This window comes from Accipiter gentilis, chromosome 34 (assembly GCF_929443795.1).
Source record: "Accipiter gentilis chromosome 34, bAccGen1.1, whole genome shotgun sequence".
Taxonomy (NCBI): Eukaryota; Metazoa; Chordata; class Aves; order Accipitriformes; family Accipitridae; genus Astur; species Astur gentilis.
In genome coordinates, this window is record NC_064913.1 from 1,696,961 (window position 1) to 1,712,098 (window position 15,138).

The 15,138-nt window shown below is 45.5% G+C and overlaps 2 protein-coding genes across 3 annotated transcripts in view; both read right to left on the bottom strand.

The window, feature by feature from the left end:
* GRIP1 (glutamate receptor interacting protein 1) overlaps positions 1-12,497 on the bottom strand; it is a 335,051-nt gene extending 322,554 nt beyond the window's left edge. Inside the window, exon 1 of one of the 2 annotated variants that reach the window (XM_049792219.1) lies at positions 12,369-12,497. In XM_049792219.1, coding sequence (XP_049648176.1) covers positions 12,369-12,423 — 55 coding nt within the window. In that variant the 5' untranslated portion in view covers positions 12,424-12,497. Of the gene's footprint in view, positions 1-11,597; positions 11,688-12,368 lie in introns of those variants that run through there. The other variant, XM_049792224.1, reaches the window with a different exon arrangement.
* The window catches only part of LLPH (LLP homolog, long-term synaptic facilitation factor), a 556,390-nt gene that overhangs the window by 395,680 nt on the left and 145,572 nt on the right, over positions 1-15,138 (bottom strand). The window lies entirely within an intron of this gene.

Genomic DNA, 15,138 nt, shown 5'->3' on the forward strand with positions numbered 1-15,138 from the left:
TTCTCATTGATTTCAACCAAGATGCTGATAACTTCTGCTTCTAGGGCTATCATATTTAAATATGCAGTGGGAAAAAAGCTTGTGGGTTTTAGGATCTACATGACAGATAAATTTGGGAAAAAAAAAAAAAAAAACCTCTCAATGTCTTCACTCTGACAAAAGATTTTTCCTCCTGCTATGATACCCAACAGCATTTTTGTGGCAATGAATCAAGCAACTCTGAAAACGCACTGGGACCTCAGACCTGTTCGGGTAAATGGTATGCGTCACTTTCGGTGATAAAACAGCTGGCTCCGTGTACGCATTTTTTTTGCACATTACTTTCATTCGCGATGCAACATTTTTCAATGAGTGGAAATGAAAAGATGTTTTTCCACCAGGAAAACAAAAATAATATAAAGCATCTTGCAGTTATACACATTTAACTTCTCTTCCAACAAAGAATATGAGGAATAAGCAAAGGAATACCACCAAAGAAAAATATATTTTACATGTTCTCTGGGAAAAAAGGCTTTTAATAAAAAGAGAGGGAGATATTTTAAATCCCTTTTACTGGCTTTCTCCTTCCTCCACAAAACAGATATTAGCACATATCACAAGAATGATCTTTAATTAAAGAAAATAAACAGTTTCTTTTGGGAATTATCCTTTGATCCACTTAAGCATATAACTTATAAGCCTAAATTTAAGCACATTGACTTCAAAGGGATTATTCCTTCCCAAGTATCTGTACATTTCAGGAGCAAAGATTTCAGTGGCCTTGACTTAGAGATCCTTGTGCACTATCCATTCATACAGTCAGAACCTAACAGTTTACTGAGTGTCATGACCTGATCCAGAAAAAACATGTATATTTTTAAATACTCTGCTGGATTAGGGACTCTGTACAGGACAGTTTGCTGGTTCAAGCCTTTCACATGCAAATTCTGCTGATAAACACATCTCTGACATACTATCAATTCATAACAAGTTTTTGTTTTTCTTTTAATCTTTAGTGTGCTATCGATTAAGGTAGAATGATTAATATTTGATTATCAACTGGAATCTGCATGCAAATAAGATAATTTATGTGTTTGAACTTGAACACCCAGATTCATTACAATAGGCTAAAAAAAATTTCTGTTTAAAGAAAACTGTCACAAACCATGACTTCAGAACAGTTCCTGGAACAGCCCTTCAGTTGAGCTCACCATGTATTTTACTTTACTACTACAGCATGCCACAAACAGTTCATTTTTAAACATCATGAAAATGCTTACCTTTAACCTTGCAAACCCTTAAGTATGTGTAACTACAACCCTGAGCATCCTAATTGTGTAGGAATAACCTACAACTCAGTACAAACTCCCCAGAAAATTACAATGCATTCACATAACTGCATAAAAGCCAGAATTTGCCAGTTAGAATTTGGACATTTAGAAGTTCCACATAAACTTACTGAATTTTCATTTTAATAGTTAAAAGCAAAACCGTACAAATTACAAAAAAACACTTTATGTAATTATTACAGGCAGTTAGCACTAAGGAAGTAATAAGCAACACTTGAAACAAGTCAATTAGAAGCTACTTTTCAATACTTTTCTTCAGAGTATCAGCCTAAACACCAAAGAGGTTTTCAGTTTCAATAAACAGGCCCATCATGCTATTTTTTCTTTTTATGCTGGTCAGAAAAAAATGCTGCCAACCCTGGTAAGATCAGAAAAAAGCAAGGAGTGATGGAAGAGGAAAGAAATGTCAAAACTAGCCTGACGTATATTATAAGCTGGAAAAGTATTAAGACAAGTTTTTCAGATGACCTGGAACTCCATAACTCAACTACAAGGATGTTTCCTATATTTAAGCCACCTACCCGAGGAGGTCATGATAAAAATTCTCAGAGGCTGTGTTTTTTAAAATTACTTCAATTACTTTACAAAAAAGAAACATATGTATAGGAATATAGCTTCAGGCACTACTTACCTACTACCCTGATCTTTGACGAAAGCAGAAAATAGGATATAGAGCTAGCAGCTGAAACTACTTCTTTTTCTTTGGTTTGAAAAATTTATACTTAATGACAGAGGGCAAGTCATCTGAAAATTAAGGCTCTTTTCATATTAAAGTGTTCTGAAAAGCAAGCATCAGTTCACACTAAATATTTAAACAAATAGCAGTGAACACATCTAAAATGTGTCTAAGCGGAATGACAAACGAATACAATATACGGTATTCCTGATTTTTTTAAGTTTTTTTTTTTTTTAAACAAACACAGGTACCCATGCATGCCTGAATGTGTGGACGTATGAAAGCAACACCTTAGGCAGACAGGAAACTTCAAAAACTTTAGGATTAGTACCTTCAAGACAGACACAGGAAATAAGAGACCATAAGAAAAGCCCGAGTTAGTGCACCATTTTTGTCAGCATTGGTAACGACAGGAAAGCTTGGGAATACTAAGGCCTTATAATATTTAAATCACGATAACATGAAACTTAAGCTACAAGATGCATTTGTTCAACATGCACATGTGAACACACAAAAGCACCAGCCGTGTTTCAGCACTTTGTGCTTGAGGTGTGAGGGGGGCTGCTTGGGGGCGGGGGGGGGGGGGGGGGGGGGGCGGGTTGTGCTACTAATAATGTTCCTGAATTAAGTTATTGACTCAGAAGAGCTACAAGTATAAAGCTACTGAATTATCCTTATACATTACCCATTTCATTCTTTCTCTCCTCTCTCCATACAGCCACCCACAGCCCAGCTGAAAGCATTTAATCAACTGCTTCACTTTTGACATGCAAATCCTGCAAGTTTATCTGGCTCCTGCACATTTTGCAAACAGTCCTAGTAAGAGGTGAAGTTAAAAGCACTACAAATTATACTTTCAAAATACATTTCTGTAAGAGAGGAGACACATTTCCTCAGTCCTGCCAAATCATGATGTACATAGAACCTTTTACAACACAGTCTACTTAAAGCCTACATCTGCTACACTCTTTGTTTGGTTTGGGAAAGGTTCGTCTTACAAAAAAAAAGAAAAAGTCAAGTGATTTATGGGTATATTCTTCATAAAATTGGAAGTTTTATCAAATAAATCAGGTATTTTGAAAAGGCTCAGGCTTAAATCTTCTCACCGCACTCAAAAACATTGTGGTATTTACAAAACCACCAGGAAACCTAAAAACATGGAAGAACAAAACTGGCAGATATATGTGAAGGAGGCAACATATTTTTGGGCAATAGTTTTCTCTGATATTTCAGAAGAGACCTTGGACTATGAAATGGCCTCCACTAGCAGATACAAGGGCTCAGTAAATTTGCTGGCACAAGTGAATTAACCTCCAGAATCCAACAGAGTTGCATCCATTTACCAGGCTCTGAATTCCACTCCCCAGAGTATTTTCTGTGTGACTACTGCTCTGTCTTCTGCCCAGCTGTTGTGTAAATAATCCATTCCTAACACAGAGACAACCCAAATACTTCACTGCAAATGCCACTAAAATTAAATTTTTGTCAGAGTAGTAAAACAGTGTTTATTCCACAACAGCCTCATCTCAGGCTCAGGTCCCAACCCTGCCACGAGGAGCGTTGGGTACAAGTGAGGACAAAATTCTGCCAGTTACCAATGCTCTAAAGAGATTTTGAGAATGCAGAGCATAGCAGGCAGCTTGATGGAACTCACTTGTTGGAACTATCCTGGCTTTGCTCAGACACCAAAAAAACCTTCTCGGTTGAGAGGTGGCACCTGTGAGCATCAGCTCCTCACCGACTGTCCCCGACCAGGAGCTGGCAATGGTGGTCAAAGGCAGAAGCAGCAGGGGAAGCTCCGCTTTGCCATCGCAGCATGAAAGACACGGTATCTGGTCTGCTGAGATGATAAACCAAATAGAAAAGAGTGATATAATTCAAATAGTTCGCAGGTGTGTTAATCCTATGTTAATAACAGCTTTCAGTAAGGCCTCCCTTCAGCAAACACTATTGCTCTGCACCGCTGGCAGTCACTGCCCAAGGACCCAAGGTACCTCCTGCCCATGCAGAGCACACAGATCCCACAGACATTTCTCACCGCTCTTAAAGGATTTGGCACAATGTTAGCCATTACTATACCCTCCCCCCGCAAAAATAAAGTACCAGTTATTGTTCTTCATTTGTTTGCCTGAAAAAATGGTTCTCATGAATACTGTCCCACTGTAGAAGCGGCTAAACTGACTGCGGAACACCTGGTCTCCATCACAGGCAACTGTAGAAATGCTGGCATCACTTCTGTATCTTGCTAATTGATATCCATAGAAACAAAAAGCTTGAAACATGAGGAATCATCTCAGATCTGGCTCAGTTAAACACATGCTCCAGTCACTGATACGTTCTTCTTCATTTTGTTTATTAAATATAAATGCATTGGGTTTAATTCACTTTATAACGTGGGATAAACCGATCACGTCTCACTGTACATTCATCTGCCATGAAACTGCCTCAGGAAGAACGTGCTGCACTCCACTGTGTGGCTCACTAAACAAAAATAAGCATTTTATGTAGTGCCTGCCTTCTTAGGAAAGATAGCTACTGGGAGGACCCATTCTGGCAATCCTTTACAATGTTCAAAATACTGTCTGTTAATAAGGAAACGTTCATGTTCAGTTACACAATATTCAATTAGCACCCCACAAAATGGTGGCAATAAAAATTCAGTCTCATCCCACTGGTTAAAAAAAAAAAAAAAAAAAAGATGAGTAAGTTTCGTGACAGTTATTTTTAAACTCCCATCATTGTATTTCTATCTTTAGCTATATTTCAGGGAATAAAGAAATTATGTTACTGGCGGGGGGGGGGGGGGGGGGGGGGGGGGGAGAGAGGGGGAGGGGAGAAAGAGTTAAACTTTAGTGAGACAACTGAGGAACTCCCTAAAGGTCTGTGAGATCCCAGTATGTAAAGAGGACAGTAAAACTATTAAAATATTCTCTGCAGCTTTCCCTGCACAGTAGCAGAATCTTCTCAGCAGCGATTTTCACTGATAATGAGAAATTAAATAAGGCACAAAAAAGATCGAGACTGTGTCAGTCACGCCTGTCTTTCTCAATTCCTGTGGTATTTCCAAAGAGAGAAGATACCAAAATTCCACTGAAACATGTATCAGTATCAAAGTTGTCAGCCCCTGCTTACATGTTTTTTCCTTTGCGTGTGCTCTTTAAAATATTTCAATAGTAAGCAAAGAACATTGCTTCTAACTTGCAATGCAGAATCAGTGAAAAGCAGAATTAGCACTGATAATGACTTTTTTAAAAAAACATTAGATCATCGGCCTCATTCAGAACCATAAAACCTGGCCACCCTGTACCACGGGACATACCAGAACGGTTTGTGTTGCCCAGCCACCCGGCACAGCCCGTGCCAGCGGGGAGAGGGAGGAAAGAATAATCAGTCGGGTGATACAGTCATCGAGATTATCTGCATCCAACATACACGTTACTATTTCACCCTGAATTTTACAGGGTGTCACGCTCATTTCGGCAGACCAAAAGGCTGAGCAGGTGACCACCCTGTCCCCAACCACACAGGATGCCGACACATCTCGTTAGTCTGGTTTTGCGTAAGTGAGGACGGACGGTGCTCTCACATTTCAATGTGCATAAATTCAAACGGCTTAGGAAAAACATTCGAACACCACAGAATTTCACAGCCACAATCATAAGACCCTCACAGGCAATTGCTGACTCAGTGCATCCTTTTTCGTAAGCACCAGCATGACTGAATAGGGTCAGACACGAGCGAGGTGCAGCAGGCGTACCGTCCAGCCTCGCCTACTGCAGCCACTTGAGCGCAACACGGTCTGGACAGCTCTGCACGGAGAACCTTCAGCACCGGCAGCTCAGCTCATTTTGAATCATACAAAAAACAACCCATAGTAGGGATACGGGTATGCGTTGAGAATCAAGAAAAGTTGCCTACATCTAAATTACTGAAGGACCCAACAGTGAAGCTTCTGTGTTTCAGGTTATGTCTGTCTCTAACGTCTCAGTGCACAGGAAACTCTGATCAAGAACTTGTGTTTAGCGCTTGTACCCTTCACAGCTCCCAGATACCCACAAAAGCAACTGTGCCTGTCAGTGGCAAATATTGTTAGTGCTTCAAATTCTACACACTGCTGTTCTTTGAGGGAAGCTAGAGTGTTTGCTGCCATACCAGTAAGTCATCACTCATTGCTGCCAAATCTAACTCCATTTTTGACGCACATTAGCAAAAGCTGTTTTGCCTCTGCAAAAAAACAGACACTGTTTCTTTGCATTCAGTATCTCACATTTTCTTTCTCTATGGGGAATAAAACCTTGGTTATGACCCAGACACAGCAGACGATCATTTCCCAGCAATCAGCAAAGACTGTATCTTCATGAAGATTCTGTAACATTTATCAAATTCTTTTAATACTGCAGGTCATAAAATGCTGTTAACTTGGCTGTGCAGATCACAAGATATGTAGATGCTTTTTGCTCATTCTCAGTTCCTTTCATGCTAAAAGGGCACTAGGGAGCCATTGTTGCCTCCTTTCCATCCGTGTGTTAGAGCCCTCCTGGACCCAGCTGGTTTGAAGAGAAAGAATGAGAAAACTGACACAGCATCCGTGTCCTTCGCACACTGATGAAAGCCAGCTCTAGACTGTCATCTTATCCCACCTGCCAAATGGTCTTCACCAGCGTTCAGTTTAGCAAATGGAGAAAGACCAACTGTCCAAGACGCAGTCCAGTCAGACTGAGGTGAAAAGAGGCAGAAGCCCCAACAAGGACAAAATACATACCATATTAATAAAATAAAAAAGTTTTTTAAAAAGTAAAAATAAAAGTAATTAGTACTTTGTTATTAATGTATCTTTTATTACTAGTATTTTCCAATTTGAGATTTAGTTACAGTTTCAGATACTACTGGAGGACTGGAAGGCAGCTAGGCAAGCCAGCTTCTTATGTTGGCTCAGCGGCCAAGACACGGTGACTTTTCCTTCCAGTTTTCTCCCTACCACTGTTATTCATGACTTCTTCACCTTAAATGTAAGCACCTACAGCATGCTTTGCAGAGCATAATTGACCAAACGTCCCAGTTGTTCACTCACCAGGTATCTGTCTGGACTCCACGCTAAGTCTGGGCAATGCCTTCACTGGGGTGGAGATGATCTTCCAAGCACCTCTCCAAACGTTCACCCACAACACCCAGTCCTGATTCTTAGGGCTGTCGCTGTAAGCACATCCTCTCCTCACAAAAGGCTTTCTGCCATCCGGTTTATACTTTAACTTTTCAGGAGACACGTGAGGCAAGTGAGAAAACAGATACAGACAGGCAGAAAGCCTGTGCACAAGGTTTCCAATCCTAGCTCTCCAGCTCTTACTTTCTTCAGTTTCCAAGGGCCCACTTAAACTCAGGAAGGAGAAGATTCCTTCCACCTTATTAGGCCAGAGCTTAGAATACAATGCACAGTCACCCCCAGCCTTCTGTGTTGAAAATATAAGCTAATTTTTAACATGCACCTGGAAAGAGTATGAAGCATATCCTCTGTTAAAAGTGGCCTCATTTGATCAGATGTAAAATGCTAACCCACAATAACATGATTAAGTTCAATAACGGGCCCATACCTCTCCCTTATCTGAGAAACTGATTTTCGTCCAGCTTAAGATAAGCAGACAAGCTCACACAGCAGTAACCTCGGGGATAGATGCTTGTTGTCAGAACATCTTCCATGAGAACATGCTAGTTTTGTATTTGAGGCAGGATTCACAAACTACTTACGTATTTTTTTATCCTTGAGTCCTGGGTTTTAAAACATTTACTAATGTTTCCTTTAAAATGCTTCCTAAAGCTCACCTAATTTCTCTGACTGTCAAGAACTGTGAAGGTGGACAGAAGAGCAGAAAATAAAAACACAGTCTTTCCTTCCACCTCGATATAACTGGGCTACCCTGTTAAACACAGAGGCAGAACAACCGTGGAAGGCATAATAGTTTAAAAAAAAAAAAAAATCAAGACCAAAGTATACTTAGATGCATTCTTAAAATTAATAACCATGTACATTAAGGGATCTCAAGTAGTCCCATAGTGAACATACAAGATATACAAATACTATTTCCTGTACTCCTGTCAATCTTGATCAGCTATAAAGTTGAAACAGGAGTTCCATAAAACGCCTTCATTTAACTTGATTGGAAGGGATATTGTACAAAATTAATTCCAGGAACATTTTTCTTCCCAAGGTATTTGCTCAGATGTCACCTCAAAAAGTGTTTTAGGTGGTTTATAACAAGATTTGATTTAGCATCTTAGGCAGAAAAATGGGGAGGGGGGAAGTGTGCCCTGAATTTTAATGACACTGTCTTACAGTGGGAAGTCTTCCCGTGTCAGTTTTGAAATGACAGGGTTTACTGCGTCAGGCGTACATTACCGTTCTTCTACTCAACACAGAGCACAACTCCTGTCCTCTAAAGGAGAGGACTCCTCGTGATAATCGTGGCGGTGGAAGCCAGAAGCGGCACAAGCCGCTGCAGAGTACTGCTCGACTATGGAGCAGGCAGCAGAAACCCAGTAACTGTGCTGCAGCATGCACAAAAAAGCAGCTATCCACTTCATATTTTAAATACGGTTTTAGCCTCTAAAAACTGGCACAATGTGATTTTTTAGTTGACGTAAGTATTCCACGTAATTTCCGCAGTGAAGACATCTGAAAATACTTGTTGAAATACCACTGATTGCCACCCCTTGGAAGAGAATCTTCTCTGCAACAAAGTGTTGTCACAAATGCTAAACCCTAGGTGCACACACGTGCTCCGATGCTTGAAACATTAACCCAGGTTATTCTCCTTCACTCAGGGTATCTCCATTATTGCCAAGGTGAGCCAACAGCGTTGACCACAACTCTGCTACTTTATATCAGTAAGACCAGCCAATTTCCATTACCAAAATTCTGGTTTTGTCGAGTTTTTGGATAACCTCCATCTCAGCACATGACTTGTAGAAACGACAAAGACAGGCTGAGCTAAGGACTTTTTGAGGTAGGCATTCAACACGGAAGGGAGGCTCTGAAGCAAGGAAGGGGCAAACAAGGATACTGATCCACTAAAATAACCCTGCTTGGAGCCAACCCAGTGTGTCTGCACAAGGATATGACTGCAATATCCCGACAGCTCCTCACAGCAAAACAACAAAGCTCCACAGACAGTTTTTTGCGTTGAGTCCTTGCACCAGAAACATGCTGCTGCAGCAGCACCACCACCCAGCTCCTGACGCGCTAGATGAACTGAGCACCAGGGGAGATGCAACAGAGTTGGAAATGATCCCCAAAGCAACGCTGCATTGGTTTGGATGGAGACAGGAGTATCAGTACCCAGCAAACCTTGTACGCTGCCTCAGGGGATACAGCGAGATTTCCATGCAGCCCCCACATCCTCTCTAACACATCCACCCACCTCTCAGAGCCCGCAACTTCTCTCCTTTCCACAGCTGAGGACAGAGGGGCCTGATCAGCTCCATAAAGGTGCGTCCGTAGGATGCAGAGCTCCCCGGGAGAGGCTAAAACTAAGCCTGTGAGGTTTAAGGGGAAAAAGCCTGGGGAAAGATGGTCTGTACAAACCACTTGTGGCTCACCATATGGAAATCTTCACCTTCCCAGTTTTCCCGGCACCTCCAGGGACCCCTTCTTTTCCAGTTCAAACCTGCTGCTACAACTAGACTTGAAATTGAAAGCTGCACAGTAACTGTTTACTGTGACAGAGAAGGGGTGTACAGACCGTGGATACCCTAAACTGAGGCTGAAGGGGAAAGCCGGCGGGAAGCCACGGACAAACAGGACTATTTAGCTACCCACTTGTTTTCTGAGGTTTTGTTTCTTTCGCGGTTGTCGAGTGGTTGATATTTTTTTCCCCCCATTTTTATAGTCTGCTTTGGGAGTTTTCACCACCAAGAAACTTCAGCACCAAATTAACTGAGCAGTTTCATGTTGTAATGCAGCAAAATCACTACTAGTCAGTCCTGCTGGTGTTCATGGGGTTGAATAAAGACTAGCTCCTCTCACTAGAAGAAAACACTAGTTTAAGCAATCAGATTACAGGCACATAAAATCAAAGAAAATACACATGCATGAAATGTTCCTTATTCTTATAAGTATTATTACCCAATATACACATGCATTTGGGATGGATGGATAAATGGATATTTTATATCCTATATACGAGTGTGCTTGTATATGTGACAAACACAATTTATGTTACTAAATATTTCACATCCAATATTATTCCATATCTAAATCACAGAAAATTACCGGCTACAATGTTTAAAATAACAGCATATACATTCATGAAAGTCTTCTGATATCACAAGGTATGTAAAATGTTCTGCGGAGTAACTGAAAGGAAATATTTTCTAGAAACAGCAGAGGGGGATGTTAGCACAACTGGCTTTGAACCAGAATTTAACTGTATCTGTAATTGCCTTTTAACTCAATGCCGTACTAAACTCCTACATTAGCTAAAGATGCACCTTCGTTTCATTACTGCACTGGCCATTTTTCTGGCAAGTTTGAAAGCTTTATTTCATCTATTCTTCATACTCAAGGACTATTAAATTCAACACTGATTAACTCCTTTGACCATTTAATATTTTTCTGAGTCTAAAGCAGAAAAGTTCCAGTAACTGGAGTCCTGCTAAATTACAAGCTAGACTTCAGCAACACACAATGCAACATACTTTAGAAGGTAATCATTTACTTTAGGCACAGAAGAGCTTTTTTATTTACGCAGTGAAAATAAAGAAAAGCATCAGCGATAAGACTATTGGCATATAAATATATCCGGCTTCATAATGAAGATGAAAGAGATTAAATAGAAAATAGGAATAAACGAGAACTGTTAACAAATCAGTATTCTAACTGGCATTAAACCCATCAGAGCAAAACCATTACCACTGTTTACTTAGAATAAAGACAAGCCCGCACGCTATACAGCTCGCGACACAACCTTTATGCAGAACGAAATGAGAAAATCTTTCCAGTTTCTGACATAGCCAGATGACACCCCTTCTAAAGTTTCCTCATCTGTAAAAGCATCCGATACATTTTGACAGCTGTCGTCCATCCCATTTCTGCGATTCCGCAGCTACGCAGACCCCTGACATGAAGAAGTATGACCACAGATTTTAGTAATGATGATATTTACTATGAGGAAAGACTAAAAATCTAGCTTTTTGCAGCTGGAATACCTGCTCCCGTTTCAGCGACTATTTTTATGATGTCATATGTTTGCGATGAACTTCCCATTAGGGATAGGATTTACTAGTCAGAAGCAAGGCAGCAGTTCCGCCACAGGCTTCCACAACACGAGCAACCAAAACCTCCTCCTTTTTAACACTCGGTGAATTTTTGGCCCCGGCAGCACGGCTACCTCTCCAACGCAGCGCCAACCAAAACGCGACGTCCTGCGGCAGGACTCCGGACGCTACCACGGAATTAACGACCTGTCCGTCAGAGATGGTCATACCTGGAAGGTCCCGAGTGTGGACGGCGTGCTGGCCTTTTTCCCTTTGACTGAGGACAGAGCAGTGACACGACCACCTCCCCTGGAGGAAGCCCACTTTGAGGAAACGGCAAAAGTTACCTTTCCATTAGAACGAACGGACCGTTTATTTGGCGAAGTAACCAGAAGCTGTCCGCCTTCCAGAAGCCAGGACCGACCCCCACGCCGAGCTGCAGGGACCCCGAGGCCGCTCCGAGGCCGACGGCGGGGGCAGCTCCTCGCCCACCCACCCGCCATCGCGGCGGCTTCGCGGCTCCCCCGTGACGGTGACCCCACACACACCCCCACCCACCTCCCCCCCCCGTCCGGGGAGGGACGGGACGGGACAGGTCCAGCCTCGCCCCACGCGTGGCGGCCCGGGGGCAGAGCCCCCACGCAGAGAAGTTTCGCGAAGTCACTTCGCAGCCCCCTCCACACACACACAGACACACTCCGCCTCACACACACACACCGGTTTTAGGAGCCCGGCACGGGGGAGCGGAGAAAAGTTAGTTGCGGAGGTGGCGGGTCCCGGCCCGGTGTGTGTGGGGGTGTGTGTGTGGAAGGGGGGGGAGTGTGTGTGTGTGTGGAAGGGTGTGTGTGTGTGTGTGTGTGCCCGCCCCCCCACACACCCGCCCCGGGTGCCGGGCCCCCGCCGCCGCCCCCCGCTCCTGCCGCGGCGGCGGAGCAAGATGGAAGGCGCGGGTCCGCCCGTCCCCCCGCGGGGCGGCTGCCGCCGTGCCCCGGGGATGCGGGAACACACGGGACACACGACACCCGGCAGCCCGTCGTCTCCCCCCCCCCCCCCCGCCTCCTCCCGCCCTCCTTCTTCCCTGGAGGCGCCGGCTGCCGCCCCCGGTGCTCCGCGCTTACCTCGCTCCGGCTCGGCTTGCAGGCAGATGGGGATGTTCTTCTTCCAACCCGGCATGGCTCCGCGCTCCCCGCTCAGCGCTGCTGCGGCGGGAGGCGGCTCATGGCAGGGCGAGGAAGAAGAGGAAGAGGAGGAAGGAGGAGGAGAAGGAGGCGGCGGCGACCCGCGCTCGGGGGGAAGTCGGCGGCTCCGGCGGGCAGCGGCTGAGGGGCGGCGGCCGCGCGGGAGGAGGGAAGGAGGGAGGGAGGGAGGGAGGGAGGGAAGACAGGGGGAGGGGAGGCGGCGGAGCTCCGCCAGCCTGGGGGACGGGAGAGAGGGAGGGAGGACGGAGGGAGGGCGCGGGGCGGGCTCGCCTCGGTTCAGCCGGGGACAGGAGAGGGGTGGGCGGGGGGGATTGCGGGAGGGGGAGGCTCGGGGAGGGGGGGCGCCCGGCCCCGGTGTGTGTGTCCCCCCCCGCCGCCCCGCTCCGCCGGCGGCAGGTGGGACCGGCCGAACCGCCGGCTGCACAATGGAGGGGGCGGCGGGGCCAGGCGGGGCGGGGCGGTTGTGGGGACGGTCGTGACTGACCGTGACACGGCCGCGGGAGGGTCGGTTGTGGGGACGGTCGTGACTGACCGTGACACGGCCGCGGGAGGGTCGGTTGTGGGGACGGTCGTGACTGACCGTGACACGGCCGCGGGAGGGTCGGTTGTGGGGACGGTCGTGACTGACCGTGACACGGCCGCGGGCGGGTCGGTTGTGGGGACGGTCGTGACTGACCGTGACACGGCCGCGGGAGGGTCGGTTGTGGGGACGGTCGTGACTGACCGTGACACGGCCGCGGGCGGGTCGGTTGTGGGGACGGTCGTGACTGACCGTGACACGGCCGCGGGAGGGTCGGTTGTGGGGACGGTCGTGACTGACCGTGACACGGCCGCGGGTGTCCGTCCCCTTCACTTGAGGAAGGGTCGGAGCTTTGGCCCGGGGCCCGGCGGCTCGGGCTTCGCGGGTGCCGCGTTGGGACGGGCTCGTCCCCTTCCCGGTGCCCGAGCGGCCAGTTCGGTTCCGAAAGCTGGGAAATAAAAAAATAGTTACCAGAAAAGGACAGGCACCGACCGACAGCCCCTTGATCAAATAACCCCAAATTCGCACCATAAGGGTGCGGGGCCTGGTTGTGCCCGGTCAGGCTTCTGTCCTCCTTAGAGCTGGTCCCTTTTGACCAAAAGACCTCGAATCTCGCCCCTGAAATTGTTTCTGACATGGCCATGTCCTAAGAGGAGACTAATGTTGCGGTGATTAAATATTCCTTTTATTTTTTCCAGAAAAAAACCCCAAACCTCACTATAAAAATCCAAAGTGGCAGGTTTGGATGTGATTTTAAAATAATGGTAGTAATATAAGTGAAGTTGGGGGTTTTTTCTGAGGCACTTCTGGGGGTGGACTGCTGTATGAGCTTCATCCTGCCTACTAGTTACGCTAGGATCATTTTTGTATCATCCATCCTTTCCTCGTATTTATAGAAACTTTGCGATTTCACATGGTCAAACAACTATGCCGGAACCCTTCATTCAGATGAAGATTTGAAGGGTTTCCTGGGTTTAATTTCTGCTGTAAACATAATGACAGTTTCCTGACGCAGCATTTCTCTGCGTTGACTCTGTGCCAGCGCATCAAGCAGAACGTGTGCCTCCATACTCACGAAAACCCCTTGATTAAAATCCCATTGACGAGGGCCGCAGCTACCGGCTTTTCCTGGATCGCGCTCGGGCCGTGGTCCCGTCGCCGGTCACGCTGCGGTCGCGCGTGGCAGGGTCACCACCGAGCAGTACCGGTGATCCAGATGAGGAGCGGGCACATCCTGCGTTTCTGCTCAATTCAGAGTATGCAATAAGAGTTGCTTTTGCCGGCGACTCTCTTGCTGCCTGCGAGAGGACGGGTGATACCTGGTCTAGGACAAAACCCAACAGCACGACGTTAACAAACCAAAAACATTTTACCAAGTTAGAAGTGTCAGGCTGGGCTTATGTCAGGTTTGGATCATGTCACCACTGATATTTTTGTTTCATTATCGGGGGCACTACATTTGGATTTCCCGCATCTTCGAACCACGGTCCTGTGTCCTTTCTTCAAGAAGAGACGTATTTATGCTAATATTCTCCTTCGTTTCAAAGTCCCTTTACTTAAACAATGTTGGGGGTTTCTTATTGGTATTTCTAAAGAAAAATGTGAGTCTGCATGTGAATTTCTAAGCATTATAAAATAAGGGTCCCAGCCAGATTCTTCTCTCAAAGGGCAAAGCTTCCAGAAGATGCCTTTGGGGCGTGCAGGCAGAGCAACTGCACCGCCCGAGGCAGGTTCAGAGGAAAGGCAGAGGGACGAGACTGTGCGGCTGCTCAGCCCAGCAGGCACCCACACAAGGAGCTGGTGCTGGAAACTGTCCCAGGACTTGCTGGAGAACACACAGCCAGGGAACAGGTTTCAAGGCAATGAAGTGGTTTAGAAGCCATAGAACTACATGTAAAAAAATTGCTTTGGCACTTACTCTCCTAACCTATGCCATTTCTTAAAAGAAACCTGGGCTTTCAAGTGCTAAGGAATGAAATAAAACGTCAGATGATTGTGTGTCATCCATGTCCTAAATCTTACCTACTACCTCTGATGTCCAGCTCTTACTCCTAGGCTTTCCATTGTGAGTGAAAAAAAAATACAAACATTGAGCCTTAACAGTGTAGTTCTGATCCTCCAGCCAATTTTTTTACCAGCATTGGAGTTCTCAAAATTGCAGGTCAGGGG